Below are 23,388 nucleotides of genomic sequence, written 5' to 3' on the forward strand. Positions count from 1 at the left end.
CATAACAAACTAAAAAAACAAAAGAACAAAATATCAGCAAAAGCTTTTCATCGCCTTCCGTTTTTTTCATTTCCTTAAAAAGCAATTTTTCGCCACAAGATGATAAATCGTGGATTAATTTGCGTGACTGATTACCACAGATTTGATTAGAAAATGAAAAGCACTAATCTGAAGGCTACTGGTGAAAACTGAAAGAAAATGCACGTTTTTAATAACAGCTGAACAATAAGTATGTGCTGCAGCTTCGACGAGAAGGAAAAAAACAACCCACGCACGAATGTCTCGGTTGATGATTATCCTATTGGGTAAATTTGAAAGCTTGTCGTGATATTTTTTGCGATCGCGTGATTGCGAGAGGGAAACTTGAAAACTGAAACAACATGTCGTCTTTATTTACAGACAGAAAACAGGAATTTTGCAAAAAAAGAAATTTACAATCTTCAAAATATATTATCTTTCTACCTAAAATTGCTAAAAGTTCCCCTTCTTTAAGTGCCAAATCGCGTGATATAACTTCTAAGTTTGGCTGGTCGTGTCGTTTTCAGTTGGGATATAAGTAGCTTATTAAGCGAGGCACGTACGCTGATACGACCAGTGCCGGCAGGTCAAAGCTGTTAGCAGGAGGAAGACCCCAACGAATTACAACTTGAATGGGAAAACAAACAAACTTTAGAAAGAATGTCTTTAATAGTACTGTTTTTGTTACACCAAATATTTTTTGGGTACGGTAGGGCGAAACATTTATTAATAATCAAACGACTTAACATTCGGAATGAAACAGTAGATCGTTTCGACGTGACAGGATTGTCTGAGAGGGCTTCATGCGTAGAAAAATGCGGCAATTTTAACACAACAGTGGATACCCATCGCACTGAACAATGTGCATGCGTCTGTTCTCGTCAAGCGGCGACACTTGGGAGAGAGAATGGTGCCTGGCATTGCATCGACAATAGAGTGATTCGCGAGAAGGAATTAACCGGTAAGTTGTTTTGTAAATAATTCCACTTAGATAGAGTATGGAGTGGCCAGAGTGATTGGAGTAGTCTGCTGATAAGCTGAAATATATTCTCATCTGTCTTTTAGGTCCCTGTGAAAAATGATTGATTCGATATTGTCGTGATGATTATGAAAGTCTGAGAAATCAATAATTATTTTTTACTCATAGTTTTGTATCATGATAAAAATTCATAACACAAAAAAGTGAACGCGACCTTGAAAATTAGCTCATTTCCTAATTGCCTTTGGCGTCTTTTTCAAAGTGAGTTCTGGTGCTCATTCTTTCGTTTGATGCCAAGTTTTCATTCACAAGCAAATTAATCACATTTTCACAAGAATGGTCGAGTACCAGGCTTCCTCTTGAAGAAGAGACCACTAGTGATTCAGAAATGGCCAATTTTCCTCTTAAATCAAACTAACTACCGAACGAATTTACGAATCATCTGGTTTTCTCTCTTAGGGAAGGGAGGGTGATATACTCCAGCGTAGGTACTGATAAAGTTCCTTGACCTGAGAAATGATCTAAAACTTGTTTTAAAAAAACTGTGAGTAAGGCACCCGTCTTCTTTCATTTTTACAGGCGATTTTTTTTTTTTTTTTTTTTTTTTTTGTAATCATTGCAGACCCAGTTTTTTGTTAATGGATGGAAATCTGCAATCTTATTTTTAAGTTTTTCTTATTTATGAACATTACTAACGAAGGTCCTAGGGGTACATGCCATCGTCCGGTTTTCTCCCTTAGGGAAGGGAGGGTAATATATTGCAGCGTAGGTACTGATAAAGTTTCTTGACTTGAGATATGATCTAAAACCAGCCATCTGACGTGCGTTACCATTCTCTTCGAGTTAAGATTGCAGGAAAACATATTTTACTGGTGAAAACGATGCAGACCCTTTGAAACTGTTTAAAGAAAATGATTATCTGAAGATTAAGACCGACACAAAGTGTAGTGATCAAGAAGCACGCCTCAGTTATCAAGAATGCGACGGTAACTTTATTCTGCAGAAAGAAAAGTCTGGCTGGCATCTTACGAGTCTATGGACAGATTCACGCCGTGATCTGACTCTGAAGGTTAGATACACGAATTACTGGTTCAAACGAAGAAGAATAAAATGTTTAGAAATGCCTTTTAATGGCACGATTATATACTTGCGACACCCACTCAAGTTGAGGCGCTAAAGATATCACCCGAGGTAATATCTCTCACTAACCGAGTTCGAGGTCCGTATTGTAAGTTACGGACCGAGCGCGCGGGCAATAAATCCAAGCGGAAAAAAAAAATGGGTCCGTAGCGTACAGAACGACGTCAAACTCGGTTTGTGAGGTATTTACTATTCTTCGGGATACAATAGAGGGGGAAGTTTTCAAATCACACTTTCCAATTAAGCGGGATGTACAATGTGAATTACGGCCCGCTAAACTGACCGATCATAGCGCACTTACTGAGAGATTTAATAATGAACAATAAGAGCATATTTCAATAAATCGTAAAGATATTTCCTTTTTCCATGCAAAAAAACGTTCAGTTAAGTAAACTTTGTTTGTCCACACCATGTTACACTTTCACCAAATAAGCAAGAAGAAAACGGATGTAGAGATTTAACTCTTCAAGAAAAACAGTAGGAAAAAGCAAGGGTGACACGCTGCTAGGTTGAGGCGGAAATATTTCATGAACACTGTTTTGATTTCCAGATGAATGACGATGGCCTCGAGGATTTTCACGGGAAAGTGATAAAACTAGTCATTCCGTGTGAAAATCCTAAGGAATTGTGTTTACTCTTCAAGATTGCCGGGGAGATGAAATGTAAGTAATCTTGGATGCATTTACTTTTTGATCTCTAAATTTATGGGATGTATGCTCAATGATAATAGCATTACGATAAACAAAAGCCATTTGGCAACTGAAACTTTAACCTTTTCTTTATAATTATGCGACTTTCTTATCTTTGTATCAGCGGATCGATGCAAGAGAAGTTATTAGTGTGACCTTTTTAAGTCTTTTCCTATTGCACTTTTGTAAACATTAATACAAAGGGTAGCCACGTTCCTTTAGAGACGATTAATGATCTTCAGTGTACATGAAGTAACTCAGTGATTGGCGCGCTGGGGTCTAGATTGTGGGTTTGCACCCATGCCCCTTTTTCAGGAGAAGAGCTTATCAAAATAGTGGTGATGAGTAACCATTGATGGAGTCACATCTCATTTATCCAAGATGTGTCTTACGCTTCTGATTTTACAGATTAGGAAAAGTTCCAGCGGCCATTAACCCGTTATACCCTGCACATATTCTCCATACTGTTCTTTATTCATTTTCCAAGGTACCTGTGAAAAGAACTAAAAAGTAATACTGTCGAGAGAAATCCTGGTCACTTTTTGCGGATGTATGTAATTACAGAACACGTCTAAAATATAACTTTTCCTTGTTATTTTTACAGGTCCTCTAAACAATATTTCGATACCCAAATCACCTTTACCGACCGCAACCGTAGTGAAACGTTTATCATCTGAGATGGTCGTCAGCACTCCAGATTCTAGAACCTCAAAGAAGAGTGTATCTTCAACCAAACCCAATCCGAAAGCTTCTATGGCGACTAACCCAATTCTCAGGGTATAATTATTGAATGTTTGACTTCATTTTCCTGTTTCATTCCAGATCTAGCCATGTACTGACCTGAACTTCTTTTAACTCCGAAGCAGAACTTTTCCTAACAAGAGGAAGGGGGAAAGGGGAGTAAACATAAGAGAGAAAATTTAAAAAAAAAAAATTTTCAATAACCACACTTCTATCATGGACAAAATTTTTGCTGGGCACACACCGTAATGTAAGGGAGCACAAAATCTTAAACTAGTCGTCTTTCAGCGATGGTGATATCAGTAAAGAACACGCAGTAAGCATCAAAACGTTATCTTGGAAACAAGGAGAAACTATTATCGTTAGCATCATCATCTATTTAACAAATGGTAAACACCACAGCGTACACTATTGAGTTATGGATGCACGCGGGAGGTTGCTAAGCACGAAAGAAGCGTAAAGGTCGCTCGAGGCGATAGCCGAGAGCGACTCTAGCTTCTTGAGTGCTTAGAAAACCTCCCAAGTGTATCCATAACTCAATAGTGTACGCTGTGGTGTTTACCATTTGTTTTATAACATAACATTGATACATTGTAGCTAAAGAGTTCCCTTTTATTTAACAAATCTTACGCGACCATAAAAAACAAGCGCGCGCGGAAAAATAATCTTTGCATTTGCTCACGTCAGCAGCGTACACCCATGGGCAAATGGGGGACGCTAAATTGACCAATCAGAGCGCGCACTTTACTTTGGTTATGTTATAATTGTCATTCTTATCCATGTTCAGGTTACTGACTCCCAGGAGCACAATTGGAAACGTAACAAAGACAGTGAGACAATTAAAGGGGCTTCACACAAACTGTCAATTCCTTTGGTCTCTGTTATTGCGGGCGGAGCTGCAGTCGTATTTCTGGTCTCTCTGTTCACTGGTTTGCTTATTTACAGGAAACGAAATGAAAAGTAAGATTAGTGGTACTTAAAGGTTTAGTCCTAGACTAGAAAATACACCGAAGGTAACATGAGTTGAACATAGTTGAACATAGTTGAACATAGTCGAACATAGTTGAAAACACAGGTTTTTTTCAAAATTTTCCTTTTTCAAAGCTTTTTACATCATAATTTAAAAATTATATAAAAACATTGAACATCTTTTTTACGAAGGACGACCAGCATTTGCGCAGGATAAACATGTAGTCATTCCTTTTAATTGCACAGGAATTCTCATAAGTCGTCGTTACCCCTAAAACGAAAGACAACGCGTGCAGATAACGACAATGACCAAAACAAGTACGCCGGAGAGAAGCCAATATACCAAAGTCTTTCTCCATTGGAAAACGGCGACTTACCAAGAGGTAAGTTGAAGGACTTTATTACTGCGTGATGAGATCATAGCTAAAAATATACTAACTCTAAATTAGGCAAAAGAGAATTGCGAGCATAGAGAATAAAGATACTCGTAATCAACTGATTCTACGATGACAAGAATAATTCTCAAAGAATTTTTAAAAATTACAGGTGTATATGTGCAACGTTATAAGGTTCCTGAGGCTGCTTCCCGACGAATCTCTGAGGAACTGTTATTGCAGACTGGTCCCAAGGCATCAACGGAAGAGTACGATTATGCGGAATCCTGTCTAATGGTGCGAAACAAGGGGCTAAATGTAAGCTCCTCGGTACCAATAAAGGCTCCTGCTATGACAACGGAGAATGACCCTTACTACCATGTACTTCAGATAGAGGAGGATGTCCTTTCACCAGGTCCCTGCAGTGATGCTCACAGAATACCCGAGGAAAGAGCACCTATTCGCCTACCTCAGGATTCGAACCTTGTCGATTTGCGAAAAACCTTTGACAATGACGATGATGAAGGCGCACAGGTAGATAAGGATACGGACACCTATTACCATATACTGGAACCATCAGAGTCAGAAGACCCTGAGAGCGACGGTCAAATGGGTTCCAATATTGTGGCACAATCCCCGAGTCCAAACAGTCCTGAACCCGAGGGTTATAAACAGCTTCCATCAGAAGGACAAGTCTACAAAGGTTACCAAGCTTTGCACAAATACACGTACATAACTGCTGGTGATCCTGTAGTCAAATGAGTAAAATACGAGAAACTGCAGCTGCATGGAGCCATTTCCTCCGAAACTGCACAAATCTGAACCGTATTAAAAAATAATAGTTTCTTTTTACCGATCACTAGATAAATTCATGGATAAATCCTTAAAGTAAACATTACAATAATTCCAAAGATCTGTATTATAAAAAGAACAAACAATATTCGACTCTCTGTCGTAAAATTTAGCGCTGTAACTTTGCTCGTCCTATAATCCAGCTATGAAAATAATTCTGGTTTAGCACGACGAATAAACCAAAGACAAGGCTGCAACTTCACAATTTCTGAATTCGTCTCTAGCCCAGAATGAATTTTTTAGTCGAAATATTCACTTTTGTTACAGGTTACAGTAAACACTTAAAGAGAAGGTTTGATGAATTATATTGTAATAATTATAAAATAGCCAAAAATAGTGTCAGTGATGGTTGATAACAATAGCCGTGAAAGCCTTCATTGAGCAGCCATGGCCGTGGCCCTCAGCCCAAATCGTTTTTTTATAGTTTTAAATAGGAAGTACCAGCAAGAGAATATCAGCTTGTTATCGGTGATATAGTCGTTTACAACGTTCTCAGACGTTAAAAATTATTTAGAAAGTCTGGATTACGAAAGAAAACCACATCAGAACGTTTAGTTACGTTAAAATTAATATTGAAATATTGTATCTTTGTCAAAGATATTTAAAACAGAACATGCCAGAACTGAACAAAACGCTGACCATGACTATATCTTTCTCGCGCCACAACCACATTGAGACATACTCGTCCATTGCCTCTGGAATGAAAATTTGCGCACCTATTAAGAGTATAACGACTTCCGAACCATCAAGACGAAAAGCGTATTGATCTAATGCACACTGCACACATTAAGCAAACAAATAAATTGGTGAAATCAAAGGTATGAAGAGGCGTTAACTTCTTTTCAGAGATTCAGCTTAGCTTCTTAGTTCTTTGCGTCTTCAACAGACCGCGTCGAAAGTCACCCGCTAAAAAGTGCATTTCGTGACATTTTCCGCATGAGCAATATAAGAGAAATGCTTTGTTTTGATGATCATTTATGCACAAAGCCATGATATTTGACGATCAACCATGAACTGCTTAGTAATGTCCACAGTTAATAGAGGGGTAATGTCCCACTGTATTCGGTTTCTGTGCCTCTGATTGACGAATGAATTTCCTGGTTTTGTTTACGAATACACTTATTCAAGATTTACCTTTCTTATTTAATACAAGCTTATGAGATAACTTCCTATTATTATGAGGCTACGAGATGAAGAGCAATATTTTTGACAGCTATCTTTACATCTCAAGAGTTGAGGTAAAATCTAAATTAAGACGGGAATGACGCTTACTAACATTTTAATCAATGATTAGTGTTCTCAATTCTTTTTACTTATTATCACAATTAGTTCCCAGAGAAAAAATTAGGGTTGGTCAACAGTTTCACGAACAAAACACGAACAATAAAATTTTGTAATTATTCAATTCCTAAATCGAGTGAAATTATCAGTCCTCAAATTTAAAATTTGAGGACTGATAATTTCTATCTTCTGGGTGCTTTCGATACTCCCAACTTTGGATCCTCCTTTGGTACCAAGGAAGTTTCCCTTTTTTCCATGATTTTGTTCTATCAACGTAGATTATCGTGCTGTCATTGACTTCAATTGACGTAAAGCCAAATTTGGTGAACCAATCTCGAGAATGTGGTCAAATGCCTAAGACGAAAGGCCGAGTATATTAAACTAAAGCACCGTGTTTCTGTGCATGTTGTAAGAAAGATGCATCAATACAGTTACCACAGGAACAGGAAAATTACTTCATTTCGTACAACCCTATTGACCTACATCAAACGACCGCATTCTTGTTAAAAGGAAGTGGTTTCAGGAAAACTTTCTGTGAGCTCCACAATATGAGATGAATTCATTGATTGGTCAATTTTCCCAGACATTTCTACGAATTAATATCAAAATCTATCAATTCAGACGAATTAATAGGAAAAAAACAACGTGGGGGTTTAATGAGATTTTACTCACGTATTGTTTATTTCAATTCCAGGATTTTGTACATCAAACTCGCCCTTCAAAGGCCTCCAGATACCAGACAATGCCATGTAATTTCATTTCGGCGGCCATGGAAGAAATTAAGCGCTTGCAGGCAGGATTCAAGAAAATGACAAATTTCTCGAAATATTTTTCTAAGAACTAAGAAAAGAATCCTTTCCAAGCTGAATGTAAATATATTTGTCACTGACTACACCAGTACCTTACCTTCAATCATATCCCTCGTCTGCCGACAAAACTAAACTTAAATCCAGACGTTTTGTTCAATAATTGTAACAATGAAGTAAGAAAGAAATCGGGGCAAGTGAGTTTTCCTAGTGCTCTCGAGTCTACAGGCCTCAGTGACTTCTGACATACAGACGAAATCCTTGTATGACTGTCAAAACTACTTAATCCAGTGGAAAAGCATGTTATTTGTGTTCGAAGAAGATGGTCTTTCTTCGCCAGATCGGTAATCTGCCTGAATTACCGCGCTGATGTGCGATCTATCTGACCTCACATGGACTGATCCCTCTACAAAATGGAAACTATTCGATCTCAATATCAACAGGGCTAAGAAGTGTTTCATGAAAATTTTAAACTGAAGCTATCAGCTATGAATGGAAAATTGATTGTCTAAGTGTAGCAGGGTAAACAGGAAAATGAGAAACCTTGATTCCCACGGTATCACTTCCAACGACAAATATTGACTGAGATAATGGCAATTTATTTTGACTGGTGACGAACTTAAAATCTGGGCTCCCTAAGAAAAAAGAGGGTTCTAAATGATTTCGTTATCAAAATCACGCACTTGCAGAAAATTTTAACTGAATTTTCATTCGCAAAGAAGTCAATATAGCAATAAACAACACACAAAAGTATCGCGGTGTGATGATGCAAGGCTAGCTGTCAATCAAAGACTTTTTTGGAAGCAATGGCAAGTATATTTCATGCGATATCGGTAAGGGTATTTGCGGAATCCTGAATCGTGTGAATGGGGGTTTCGCCTGGTTCGTGTCGCAATCTTTGCTTGGTCTCAGCAGGTCACTACGCACAGACACGCAAATTACGTAAAAAGTGGAGAAAGGGAAGTTGATAGTCAAACTGTATCGAAAACTAAGCGCAAAATCATCTACTTTGCACGAGACTCGGATGCAAAGTTTGCGATTCGATTAATTAGCGTAATTGGCGAAATTATTTCTTCTACTTCAACAACAAAAGTTGGCTAAAGCAATGGCTACGTCGTCATCCGTGATAATACTATTCTTTACAATGGGGATCTTGAGCTGCTGTACGACTCAAGAAATCTTAAAAATCTGGCGAGAGTCGTCATTTGATAAGGACGATATCACAGTACCAGATTCTCAGTGTGTTAAAACACAACAGCAATGTGACAGATACAACGCCAAACACCTCACACAATGTTTGTGTTCCTGTGATAATATTGGAGGAGAAGTGTCGGCGTTTTGGGAACCTAATTCGACTTGTATTCCAGTCAGTAGTCTTCGCCAAGAATCAGGTACGAATTTTCCTTTCGTTTTTTACTTTTGTTTTCAGTTAACATAATGTGGGTATGCAACCGCATATCAGAACGAAGTCCTCGAGAAGATGGCCACATTATCGAAAAAAAATATATCATAACGTGCTTTTCCGCAAGTAATCTTCTAATTCAATGGGAAATTGCCCTTAGTGCAGAGGTGCTTTGTAAAAAAAGATTGTTCATCATCTCAGAGAGAACACCATGCTAATAAAACACACTTTAAACGAACGCGGTCTTCAGTGTTTTGTTTTAGGAAGCTATGAAATATTCCTCAACAAGTCGAGTCCTGCGCTTTACAGGGGTTACTGCCATCACTTCTTCTCGGTTGAAGATTAAGTTTTTCATTAATTTCTTAAAGGATGTTTTTCCTATGTTTGCATTGCACACTGCTTTCTTTGCTCTGAGACAAAGTTTTATTGCTTGACTTTGTAATTCCCCACTCTTTTTCTCTAGGTGAAACAAAGTCTGCCAAACTGAAAATTATTTGCTGATTTGTAACTCACAAAACGTTCAACAAAATGGTTAATCGTATTAAATCTATGTCAACAATTTTGAAAATGACGATCTTCGTGAAGAGGACACTTAATATTATTCAATGTTCAAGAAAACAATTTTCTAACTCGAGCAAAATAGTTTACCGGCTACTTTGGCGTTCCGCTTCAAGACCACATAAGAAATTTGTTACGTTTGAAAAACTATAGATAAGGAGAATTCAGTGATCTATTCGTTTAAGAAACCAATAATACTATTCGTACACATCAAGAGGAATTTAGGTTCTACTGATTTTAAATGCAAGAACTGGTTTTTAGTGTGAGAATTCAATGACAGGTAAACCCGCACCGGAATTACGCTAAAGTAATGGATGCCAACTTTCGCTGCTAAGAGGAATCATCCGAAAGAAAAAAAAAAGGAAGCACAGCCTTTTCTGTTACAATGCAAGCCCTTTGGAATTCTTTAAAAGCCATTCTTAGGGCTGCGAGCAATGAGCGCATTAATTTTAGAGCTCTTAAGACCCATCTCATGTCTTTAAATTCATCTTTTTAGATTACCATCGATTTTTTAGTATGACTTTGGTATAATTATATTCTTCTTATGCTTCATTTACTCTACCAAAAAGTGTTTAGCGAAACCAGGCTAAACTAAATGAAAATCAGCAAGAAATCAAAAGCTTGTGTTTTCATTATGCAATATTTGAAGTCGACAAACAAGACTTGAAGAATCTTGCATAAGAAAATCATTCTAAACCGACTTCAAACCGCACATTCGCTTTAATTTGAATGAATGAGGAATAAGTCTCGCTTGTATCTGTATTTCACAGATTCTTCAGGCTGGTAAGTGAAGTGCATTAGATCATATTTTTAAGTACATGCATTCTAATAGCTATAAGATTTTTAAGGTATTAAGGCTATCATTGTGTAGCTGTAGCGTGAGGACGTCATTTATAGGTGTTACGTCATGATATTTGCTGTTGTCTGATGTAAGGTGCAGCCGGAATTACTTTTAACGTGAAGGAAACCACAAAATATCATTCATAATAAAATATTCGAAAAACAATAGAATGAAAAGAAAAACCGAAACGGAACAGTAAGCTTGGAGGACATTGCAATTAAAGATCGAAAGGTTGAAGTTTACAACTTTCACAAACTTTGACATTAAACTTCTACAGTCAAATTGGAGGCAGAAATACACCAACTCAAAAAAACAAAAGGCCAGTCTCTTCCAAACTCTATGCCTATAAATCATTTTACTGCTCGTGAAATTCACTATTGACCAGGCTCCTTTTTCTCAAGTCCCAGAAGTTTTAATTTGTATATTTACAACGTAAAAGTAAAGGGATAGCAGTGTTAACAAGGCACCAAAACCAATCCATTTTGTGCCCTCTCATGATATTTCATTGTTTTTACATCAAAACTATTAATGTCTTGATCTAGAACGTAAACAGGATAAGCAATATAAAGCTTTTCGAATCCGGAATTATAAGCAACGAATCTTTCGAAAAGGTGGCCGTTCCTCACGCCTATTTTTCTTTTGAAATTTTTACAGAATGCCAGTTACTCTTTACAGACGAAAAAGCTGACCAACGCTTGAAGTTCTTCCCATTTAATAAAACATCTCTTGAAAAAGACGTATCAGTACCTACCAAACAGACTTGTACCTTTTACTACGGAGATAAGTTTTTTGTCCAGTATCTCGATTGTGAAGGTTCATGGAAACCGATTACGTCATCAAATGTCCTCAGTACAATAGAGTTGACCCCCGGTTGGTCAACTACCGTTCTTAAGATGAGGGTGAGTAAAGAATGTGAAATGACACCGACTTTGAACTAAGGGACCAGCGATTATTCGGTCGCCGGGAGAGAGAAAGAGAGGGGGGGGTGAAAATATTTGGGGGGCAATACATGGTTTTCAGAGGAACGGAAGGGGAATCAGTCGTCGCCGACAGAGCATAAAGGTGGTACTATAGAATGTTGATTGCCAATTTAATCGCCACTGAGAGATCATACCAGTATTATAAAGCCTTATGGGAGGATGAGGTAAATTTTATCATGACACGACCAAGATCCTCCAATCCCCGGGCGATATATGATGACTGGTACCTGATGAAACTCTAAAAAACAGGAACTTTCGTAGTGATCAATAAAATCTACCGCCGCCAGGTTAGCTCAGACTGCCTTGTGGGAAGTCGAGGGTTCAAGCCACAGACCGGACCTACACTCAGGGTCTTAAAACAACTGAGGAGAATGCACTTCCTTTGCTATGATATCTACGAACGGTTAGACATTCTAATTTACTCGGATTAGGACGAAGAACCGTAGGCTCCGTCTCCTACACCTTCTCTATACATGATGGTTACCAGGGGACGTTAAAGAACCCACACTAAGACTGAAGTACCCACACACTTATCGATTAATTGGCTAGGCTGAAGAGGTCTCCCTGCCTACGACAATTAGGCGAAGCTATTAGGAAAATTTAGCGATCTGCATATATCTCCTTTATACAATTTCTCCAATTTTGAAACGGAACTCCTTATCCTTTAGGCCCAAAGATACATCTCAATAAATCTTGAGGTATCTCAGGTCCATGGGTTTGCTAATTAATGTTTTTCACGCTAATATCAATGATATTGCCTCGATTAATTCTGATACTCTGAATTGAGTGACTGTATTTGCGATCGCAATTTTTTTTTCAGATCAAAGATGGATCGACACTTTTTGCAAAGTTAACAGCTGGACACCTCGTAAGAGTTCCGATACAATGTCGTCGAGCAAACTCTACGGCTGATCTCTCAAGCTCTTGCATCGTGTTCATGAGCCCCGGAGAAGTTGAATGTAAGGCGTTATATAAGATAACCAGCGCTTTAATGTCCATAAGACAAACTGCACGTATCCTCTCTTTTTTGTAGCCTTTGGAGATAGCTAATGACTATAACACAACGCAAATTCTTTGATACAGATTCAGGTTGTTCGTGTTGTTTAAAAAACTACATTTCTCTCTCTCTCATATAGAAGGTTATCTCGAAGACGTGATTAAGCTGAAGCAGGGGCGTATGAGATTGCCCTTTGGCAAAATGTGATGTACAACGACAAAATAACCTCCCTTTAGTATCTCTCCTTCTTTCGTGATACTTTTTGTCTAAACCCTACTAAGAGAGAGGTAGGGGTTGCATGTGACCGATATCTTTTATAATTACTGTTAAAGCTCGAAAATAATGAATCCGGGTGTCATCCAAAAATTCAAAACAAAAACGTAAAAACAAGTAATCCTTCTAGAAACCCCTTCACGCTAACTGAGAGTCCTTATCTCAACCCCGCCACCGGTTATCTTTAAGTGGACTAGTTGGATGTAAGTTGATAAACGCAGGGTCTTAACCATATTCTTGACATAAATCAAACTGTAAGTAATCGTTACAGCCGTTGAGGCAGGACATTGCCTTGTTCACTACTATATCTTGAGGCACTTCTGTTTCAAATACAGTGGCATAGCTTTTAGGGCAAGTCATGGCCCTTTTAATTTGCTCAATTTCTCTTTTTCATTAGGTCCATACCCTAAGCCAACTCATGCACCAAGCTTCAATCGGGCTACTCTACCAGCACCAGTTCTAGGAAGACTAAATTCCACAGCAACACTTCCGCCTATAAAGACGACAACTGCAAATACCATAACTATGGCCGTGACTACTGAAGGCCCTCCTCCAAAGACGGAGACCACGCAACCGCCACCGACTGAGCGGGCAACAACTCAGGTACCTTATCATAACATATCAAATCGAACTGGTGTATCTATTAACGAGAGCGTTGTCGGAAAAATATACAATACATGTGTATAGCTGTAATCCTAAAAGATTCTGTCGGTAACAAAGTAAGAGACCCAGGTTAACCCCTAGCTTGCCCGACTAACGACTCAGTATGGTTTGGATTGTTTTTAGGGCGAGACGACACAGACGTCAACGACCCAGGTAAGTTGCATGATTCATCAACCAGAATGCATGCAATTATTCTGATCTGCGTTATAGTGGTAAACAATCAAGAACAAGCAATGTATTTAACTCCAGATCTTTACAGTATCCAAAGTCGGAAAAATATACAATACATGTGTATAGCTGTAATCCTAAAAGATTCTGTCGGTAACAAAGTAAGTAAGGCTCCTAAAAGATTCTGTCGGTAACAAGTAAGTAGGCTCCAAAGTATTCGAAAGCCAGCTTTCGAATACTTTTGGAGCCAAGTTAGGTTCTCTTATGTCCTTTCAATAACCATATCTATTTGATTTCAGAGCGAAAGAACTCTGCCACCTCAAACTGAGCAGGTACGGTAAACAAAATTATATCAAAAATGCAATTTTTCGTGTTCACTTATTCTGTAACAATCAAGTAGCGACTGTTATTCAGTTTTCACCTAACATACCCCTAACATTGTCCCTAGAACAACCTTAATGTGGTGAAAGGAATGTCTTCCATGCGCGCAACGATCTCTCTTTCTCATCGACCTTTCGTATTCAACGACCTTTCACCGACTTATCACTTGCCATGAACAAAGTAAGCCAAAGCTCCATTACGGGAAAGACTTTTTAGCAATTTCGTTTAATTTTGATATGTTCACTTTCAACATTTAGCCGACACAAGGGGAGACGGCACAAAGAAAGCAGAGCAAAAAGAACACTTACATTATCGCTGGATCTGTAGCTGGAGGAATTCTCTTAATAGCCTTAATACTGCTCATCTTGTGGCGTTGCAACAGTCCCAAGTAAGACCATATTAGAGAACGAAACAGGTTACTCGTTAGGGCACGAGCGTGGGGCAAAGAAACCAATTGAATACCCCAGGAAGAATCGACCCCAATCCGATACCCCGGCAATGAACTATAGAGAACTCGTTGGTGAGCAAGAAGATATGTGTCCCGCATACTCAGTGTTTAGGTCACTGCAGCTGCAATATAAATCAAAAGTTTTCATCCTCCATAGAAAAAACATAAAATGAAAAGTTTATGCTTAGTTTTATGTAAGGTTCGTCAAAATTCAACTTTGCACAGCGTAACAGGCAGTGCCATTGCCAGCACCAGATTCTTACTGGCTTTAATTAGAGTGGAATATTCAGAAAGTTTAACTTTCCATTGGAGATTTAAAAGGGTACTTTAAAAATTCCTTCATTAACTTTCGCCACTGAGAGTTTTATCAAGACTGAAGTACCCCAATAGTCAATTATAAACAACGAAAATCCCTGCAAGCACCTTTTCATAGAGTTCACCTCAACCGTATTTCCCTTCTTTAACAAATAGGAAACGATCAAGTTCGCATCATCGTTTAGAAGGTAGGTAAATTTGTAACTATTCGATCTTTATAAAACAAGACTTCACTTATTGCGGTTTTGTAGCTGTTATGCTTAAATAGACTAGGGAAGCTAAACGCAGAAACTTAACTTTTACACCTCGAAAGTGACCTAATACTGATGTTTCTGACCATCGTTGGGACATATATTTTTTTTTATTACACGACACGGGCAGTCAGAGGGTCAATAACTAAAATCAACCAATCAAAATGCTCTATTGCCGGTCCAATATTCTCTAAGTATTGGACCGGGCACTGTCCCGAATGGTCCCGAATGATACCGCACTTGTGTCCCTTTGAACTTCAGTCGTATAATAAATCTCTTATTAACCAAGCTTGCTCGGGACCGCACTGGAAGAATATCGGCCCTCGGTCTTTTTTGTACGGACCTCGCTGAGCTCGGTCCGTACTGTCAAGACCTCGGGCCGATATTCTCCCAGTACGGCCCTCGTGCTTGGTTAATAAGATATAATATAACATGCTTTCTACTCTACTGTTTGTAAATAATGACAAAGATCATCTCCTTGTTTTATCTCAGGGTCAATCTCCCACCCAGTATCTCATGTGAGTATACAACAGTGCGTTTTGTTACAAATTTTCGTTGTTGTTTTAACATCAACTTGAGCATGTATTATTCAAGTTTCTTTTGAAAACAAGTAAGAAAAAAATTATCCTTGAACATGTAAGGCTTAATAATTACTTTGTTTTTCTTTTAGATGAGTCGACTCTCAATTCCAGTCTATACGGACGCTTCTTATCTTTCTCCATTGGGGACCTTCGACGAAAGGACGAGGAGCTTGGGTAGGTAATATTCAAGGGTTGTAGGGATAACGTTGATGTATCAAGGCGTGTGTTTTTAGTAGAGGACAGCGTGTATTTTCTTTCTCCCTGACACTAACAACTCAAAGCAGACAAACACATTTAACGCTAGATTCCGAGGCCGAAACCCTTTGTTTATTTTTTTTTTAATTGTTTCCTGCTTCAGATAACCCCGTTTATCGCGGAAGCTCAGAAGGGCTATTTGTGCCGGGCTTAGACATGAAACGAGGGTCTATCTACTCAGATAATTACCCCACAAGCCCCCCTCCTAGGCCTCCACCAGGATCTTCAAAGCGCGGTAGCATGAACGAACAAAACAACCCAGCTTTGTCGCTGAGAGAAGATTATGTTACAATGAATCCACTGTATGAAGGACAAGTGATGCACCACAAGGATCTTGAAGAACTGAACTGTAGCGACTTTGGAGTGAGCGCCGACCAAGTTGTTCTCGATACGAGAAAAGATCCTGAAGGTAATGTGACTAAACCCGTTGTTAATCAACAACTCGTGAAGGAGTAATTGACCAATCACCACGAGACCTGGAGCAAACAACATCCCCGCATTACCCCTAAATTAAACGAGCCACACTGACAGCAATCAACTCATGAGCAACTCTTCTGATCCTAAATGACTATCACTCATGTTGCTAAAAACTTAGCAACTTTTACGGTCATCAGTACCGCAAAAGAAAAAAAAAATCGTCACGCAACTAAAATTCAGGGCCATTCCTGTAACTAAAGGAATTACCATTACAAAAAACGCACTAAACAACATTTGTAATTATTATTCAGAGTTCAACGACGACACCTATGACTGTCCAGGAGATATCCTGAATGCTAGATCCGAAGCAAGAGCATCACCGATCCCCGTTTTTTATGCTCTGGACGAATCATACCCAGACAGCATCTCTAACACTTTCCACAGAGACAGCACTTTTAGAGGGCGCCCTGATGGGCACATGTATGATGAGCCTGAAGGCGACCTTAGGAGAAGGCCCTATATTGTTATGGACAACCAGAGAGGTACACATCATGACCCTTCTAACTAGACATATACATATTAGTGTTCAAATGAACCTTTCTTGCGGGAAAACCCTTGAAGCGAGACGTCTCACATGAATGGATGGAGAAGCGTAAATTACATTGAGATAACGGATACTATTGAATAATAAATATGAACTTTACTTGGGACCAAAGTTTGCATCCATTCAATGGAGGTTATCCTTAAATAGGGAAGTCACAAAAGTGTAACATATATACTTGCATGCATTTCAAGAGAAGGCTAGTTTCAATTGACGGCCAATATAAAACTAAAACTACGATGTCCCCGATATATAGCACACACACACACGCAAAAAAAATATTGCACGTATCACTCTGTAGGGTGAGGAATATCGATTTTTTCCAAGCTCTTCATTTATACTTTTACATAGGACAACTTTCTTCATGAGCTCTTCCTTAATCATCTGCATATTAAGGTTAAATGGTCGCTGGATAAACCTTAAAAACCCTTGAGAAAAATAATTGCATAAAAATCAGAAAAAAAATTTACACTCCTTGGTTTAAGTGTCATGCGAGCCAAGTTAAAATACATGGAAGTCGAAGAAGGGACGGTCTAAAGCAAGGTGGCTGCGAATAAATATGGACGGGAGATCTCGGCCAAAAAACAGCCGCTGAGTGGCAAGGGTTTGTTGTTTACATAGAATATGAATTCTTTACTTTTTTGACGTTTTTTTGTTTAATTCTATCAAAGGTGTACTCTACTCTCATGACTATGACGAACCACCCCGCGATGAGGAACTGCTTAGTGTCCGCAGGTTAAGTTCTCCAACTCATGGCATCTTGAAGACTGGGAACGGATCGCCAAGCACAAGATACCTCCCTCAATCGGGGCACTGAGCATAATAATTAAAATGACCTCGACCAGACAACTTATTTGAAAGCAGAAGCCTTCGGCAGAGTATTTTTTTCTGGATACTAACCCAATTGCCCAAGAGGACCTACAGAATAGCATAGTATGAGTTAAATCATAAATAGCCCATACGTAATTCATATAATTACTGAGACCTGAATTTTGTCAGGCTTGTAAAATTCCAAGAAAAACCACTTCCCGCCCGACCCTGGTAGAAATCTTCCAAACAAAACTGATATAAGCATTAGAAGATGAGAACTCTCTACTTCTTCTTTTGGGGTTCCGCTTCGCCCAGACAATGTGTGAGCTAACAATTAGACTGTATTCTTGTATAGGATTTGATTTATGATTTACAAGATTTGCCGACAGGCAGGGACACCGCAACAGCTTTGCGCCAATCACTACGGGCCCAGTAACCCACCCAACCTACAGAGGAGGACATCCATTTATTCGTCCCTATCCGAGAAGACTAGAATATCTAACCTTTTCTTGATATTATAGAAAGGCAACATGTTCTTTTCAATTATTTTAAGACCTTGAGTGTTGGTCCGGCCGGGGCTCGAACCCTCGACCTCCCGCACAACAGTCCAGCGGTCTATCCATAGAGCTAACCGGGAGTAGGGAATAGGGACGAACGATGTAGTGTGTTGTTGTTGTGCTAAAGATTCAACACTATGATGAGACAACTGCTTTAGGAGCACTCTTGTTGCCGCTGCTGATTTGACAACTCCTGAAACTTCCCTGTGATTCATATCACATTTTACACTCATTCACGAAATTATTCAGTAAATAGGCAGTGCATAATGAGACTGACAAATACATATGTGTTTGAAAAATGGCTATTCTCGTTCAGTACTTATGTACTTAAACACGAAGGCACGCTATAAAAGGAGTCTTAGGTCACACTAGACCATTTGTCAATCAACCGTCGTGTGATGTAGAACTCTTAGAGTCAAGTCAGCTTGAGCTACAGCTACTCCAAAGCAGTGAACAGCGGGCGCATTCTTCAAAATTGTTTTATGTCTTCATCACAATACAAGAATATTTTAGATTTGTATTTCCTTTCTCCAATGGAAACTGTCTTTATTTGTGGCGGTAAATTTGAGATCGAAGTAGATGGTTCGTACGTTACCTCATGCCACTATACTGGTGGAAGTAAACAATAGATATCTCATTAGCTCCTTCTATTCGTCTACCAGCATTTAAATTTGACTCGCACACGTCAACGGTGAGTGACAAATGAGCCTAGGTCTTCCCAGGGAAGACTTCCTTATATAGCGCGCCTTCGTGTTTAAAGTTTGATTAGTATTCTGTTCATTAAATATGTGTATATGACGTATCGGTAATTTTTATAATGATGTTGCCAGTTAGATTGAATTTAAAAAAAATTAAAACGTGAGCAGTTGTACAGTGGTTAAGTCATTAGTTACTGAGCTTGTGTGACGGATTGATTGGTACTTAGAAATAACTAAATCCTCAAATGCTAATCAGTATACAGTGTATATTTGATTTCAGTCATGAGACTAAAAGTATGCTTAAGTATTTTCCTATGTTACTGATAAGAGTATCATAAAGGATACTTATCAAACGAAAATTCACGAAGAAACGAGTAATTCTTCATCATTTATGTAACGCGCGCTTTTTGTTCCTTATTTGAAACGACTTCGTGTCTTGTGATTGAGGGGGTTGAAAACAGAATTTGCTACATTTTTCGAAGTAGTCCTTAGAACATGTGACGCCTGAATGGTCGCATAATCTCTGGAGAGTTTCTTTAAGTCTCAGTACGGTTTCATGCCTGCAATATCGACAACTCCATCGCCATGCTGCAGTTCCCGGACGCGTTGGTGTGCAGTCGCTAACTTGAAATTGCGGTTAATAGACTTGTCCAAGTCTTGGGCTGTATTGTTTATCTGTTAGATGGGAACAAAGGAAAAGCGAAAAATAAAGTTCTGAGCTTTAGGTCTTCGATGAGGATTCTGAACGCAGTTTACTTTAATTTCGTAGTCAAATACTTATTTAACTGAGCTACAGAGAACTCTCAGCGATGGCACTAAATAGCTAGTGTCTTTTATAACCTACAATCACCAATTCCATTGTAGCAATAAGAATGTTAGCAGCGTTCCTTACTTGCGTTCCTTCTTCAATCACAGCCTCTCGTGTTCCTGTTTCTTGAATTGTCATGGTCGCAATGTTGTCAAAAGGATTCCTGACAATGTGTTTAAATTTCAGCGGCACTTGGAGGGTTTGCACTATTTCTTTTAGAAGGCCTTGTCTCGTTGATAAGAACTCTGACGTTTTACCAGCTTGCTTGTTGCCGATGACCTTAACCCAAAATAAGTAAATAAAATTCAGTATGGGTTTTAAAGTTTCAGTTCTATAAAAACATAAAACTTTCTTGGAAAATCTGTTCCTAGCCTTTTTGCGTAGCGTTCTTCCCCCACAGAGGTCCACAATAAGATCACTATATGAGGGAGGAAGCAAGTACGTTCAGTAACGAGGGGAGTCAACGTCTTCGAGAACTAAGAGATAAACCTTAAACTTTCATTCAATGAACTAACCTTTATTTTCTTTTTATATCCACATTGCCATAAACCAGGCACATTGTAAATGTACCAGGACTTTGGTGTAAGAAGTGTCCTATTGAGCGCAGCGCGTCTACGAATCCAAACAGTGCATCCCTCAAGGAAAACTGGTGAAGGTCGTAGAATAGTGCGTACTTTTGCAAGTTTTCCTTTTTCTTGAACCGCGCTGAGCAGTATTTTTCCCATTTTCTCAGCACACCATGCTCATGTTATATAATTATTTTTGGGTGAGCATCCAGTAAGGCCCCCACTAAACTATGAATGCTACGTGGATAACCAATCAACAAGAGAAACGTTTCAACTCCATCATACAATCTGAAACAATTCTCGCCATAGGAGAGTAAAGGTGACTCTTCTGAAAAACAATCAGGAATAAACTTTCTTGTTTATAAATCTCTTATAAATCTAGTTGACAAAGTTTCTACTTCGTACATGCGACTGACCACAACGCTGGCAAACTGATTCTCTGAAGTTGTGTCTAGGCTCACATATCGGTAATTTTTTTCTGGATGCAGTACGTGTGTGCATATCAGACAAGGTGGGCCAATATCTCAATTGTATTCAAAAAATTTTTTATGATAGGAGTTGGTCAGGTTAATATATAAATATAATAAAAGCTATAGACATGTGCTTTTGAGTGGGGTAGTGTACTACTAGGTTACAAAATGCTTTGAAAATCATTATCTCTTTAACAAACTGACTACCCCAGTTTTCAGTACTGATTTCTCATTTGTAAATCAAAGCTGAACTTTGATAGAAATATCAGTTGCCACTGGAAAATAACAAGTGGAATGGGTGGGATAGGTTCAGGATCTCAGTGTCTAGTTTAGAAGTAAAAAAGCATCTTCAGAAGGTCCACTCTACTTGATGCTTTTAAGGTGATAATCTTTTTAGGGGTTTTGGGTTTTAGAGGGTCTAGAAACTCTTCCAATACACACCCACCGAAAAAGTAGGAGCTGCAGGGGCATAATGATTTCACTAGACGTTTCCTCGAGAGGTCTTGGTTCCAGACCTAGCTGGGTCATTCTGTTATGGAATCACCCAAGAGTTTAAATGGGTACCTGCAGATTATTATGGAAGGTTGAACAATACACATGGTCCACCTCATGTAAGTCTTGTATGTCATTTTGCAACATTTAGATCTCAACTTGTACAGCATGTACTATTTACATGTGATTTCAATTTACAAGAAGAGAATTCTGTACAGATTTAACATCTGTTTACATTCACATGATATTAATTTATTTGTTGGGTTGGATATGACTTATAGACCCTTCTCTGTGAAAAGTCAACAACCAACTGATGTATATAAAATTATTGTGCAGAATAGAATACTAAGTCTAGTTACTGGAAAGATGCAAATGATAAAATTGTAAAAAATTAAAATATATATATAATTGCTCACAGTCTTTAAGATAAGATTCTGTCAAAATGAATCAACATAGATGATTGAAAAATTAAATTCTTGATTAATTTGGAGATTGATGCTCAAAGACATGTATGATGCATTCAATAATATGCCCACTTCATTAATTGATTTGTTTACATGAAACAATAGATTTGCATAGCAATCTTTGCAATTAATCCTGTACTCTTTTCCAAAATCAAAGATCTTAAAATCATACTCATTGAAGATCTTTGATATTTGTAAAACAAATAACAAACGATTTTACACACTTTGTTCAAAGTTTCTTTAAAACCAGCTTTGAAGATTAACACGGTGACCTAAGATTCCACAGGATTTTATAAGTTGTGAAAGATTTGCCAACAAAAATACTTCAAGTTCTTGCACTCCTTGGCACAAATCTTGAAGACTTTCGTTGATTGCCAGATTACTGGAGAACTTTGAAAATAAATCATTCAAAATGATCAAAAATCTACATTACGATTATAATAATTTAAAACTGACAAATAAAGAATGTCCTAGAAGCTATATATCATGTGCACCTCAACGGAAATGCTGGTACAGTAAATTTATCATGAAGGGTAAATATTTTGAACCACAGTAATTGTTTTAAAATATCTACAATTGATATAGAAATGTCATAATATTATTTGAAATAAAGCCCACACATCTGAATTAATACATCCACAAATCTTAGTCAAAACTTTTAAGAGGGCACAGCATAATACACAGATTGGGAGACATTTTCCTTACAAATCTTCAGAAATAATATGTTATTACACGACTCGGGCAGTCATAGGGCCATTAACTACAATCAACCAATCAAAATGCTCTATTGCCGGTCCAATATTCTCTAAGTATTGGGCCGGGCACTGTCCCGAATGGTCCCGCATGATACCGCACTTGTGTCCCTTTGAACTTCAGTCGTATAATAAATCTCTTATTAACCAAGCTTGCTCGGTACCTTACTGGAAGAATATCGGCCCTCGGTCTTTTTTGTACGGATCTCGCTGCGCTCGGTCCGTACTGTCAAGACCTCGGGCCGATATTCTCCCAGTACGGCCCTCGCGCTTGGTTAATAAGATACATGTAGTCACAAACAATAACTTGAAAACTGGATCAATGAGTTGGAAATTAACAGCAAGATGTTTTTTTTGAAAGATTAATTTCATGATTATCCATAGCAAAGATTTGTATTGTGAGGAAATACCAGCTTTTGATTGACCTACTTTCTTGTATACAATATTAATGGATTGAGCTAACCTCCCGATTAGCTCAATGGATAGAGCGCTGGACTGTAGCGCGGGAGGTCGAGGGATCGAGTCCCGGCCGGACCAACACTCAGGGTCTTAAAATAATTGAGAAGATTTTGCTACCTTTCTATAACATCAAGAAATGGTTAGATATTCTAGTCTTCTCGGATAGGAACGAATAAATGGAGGTCCCGTCTCCTGCAGGGTTGGGGTAGGAGACGTTAATTTCCCACACACGAGATTACTGTGTGATGGATGTCCTCCCCTGGGGGGGTGGGATGGGTGGGTGTTTTAGAGGGCCACTAGGGAGAATAGTTAAAATAAAGGTTACTATTATT

General features: G+C 38.5%; 2 protein-coding genes and 1 pseudogene across 2 annotated transcripts; 2 read left to right on the plus strand and 1 right to left on the minus strand.

Moving 5' to 3' along the window:
* The first annotated feature begins 145 nt into the window (after positions 1–145).
* On the plus strand, positions 146–6,400 carry LOC111344658 (uncharacterized). Its single transcript, XM_022951904.2, has 7 exons — positions 146–979; positions 1,846–2,066; positions 2,688–2,799; positions 3,431–3,603; positions 4,355–4,527; positions 4,783–4,919; positions 5,083–6,400. Exons 1-7 carry the CDS (start codon positions 679–681, stop codon positions 5,670–5,672), a joined length of 1,707 nt encoding a protein of 568 aa, XP_022807639.2. The 5' UTR covers positions 146–678; the 3' UTR covers positions 5,673–6,400.
* Positions 6,401–8,704: 2,304 nt separating this feature from the next.
* Positions 8,705–19,216, plus strand: LOC111344656 (uncharacterized). Its single transcript, XM_088762262.1, has 13 exons — positions 8,705–9,240; positions 11,305–11,549; positions 12,451–12,589; positions 13,298–13,503; positions 13,687–13,716; positions 14,031–14,063; positions 14,370–14,500; positions 15,032–15,063; positions 15,619–15,644; positions 15,797–15,881; positions 16,066–16,371; positions 16,691–16,921; positions 17,652–19,216. Exons 1-13 carry the CDS (start codon positions 8,955–8,957, stop codon positions 17,795–17,797), a joined length of 1,896 nt encoding a protein of 631 aa, XP_088618388.1. The 5' UTR covers positions 8,705–8,954; the 3' UTR covers positions 17,798–19,216.
* Positions 19,217–19,353: 137 nt separating this feature from the next.
* LOC148730067 (uncharacterized) lies at positions 19,354–21,417 on the minus strand (annotated as a pseudogene).
* Positions 21,418–23,388: the final 1,971 nt, after the last annotated feature.

Source organism: Stylophora pistillata, chromosome 5 (assembly GCF_964205215.1).
Source record: "Stylophora pistillata chromosome 5, jaStyPist1.2, whole genome shotgun sequence".
Taxonomy (NCBI): Eukaryota; Metazoa; Cnidaria; class Anthozoa; order Scleractinia; family Pocilloporidae; genus Stylophora; species Stylophora pistillata.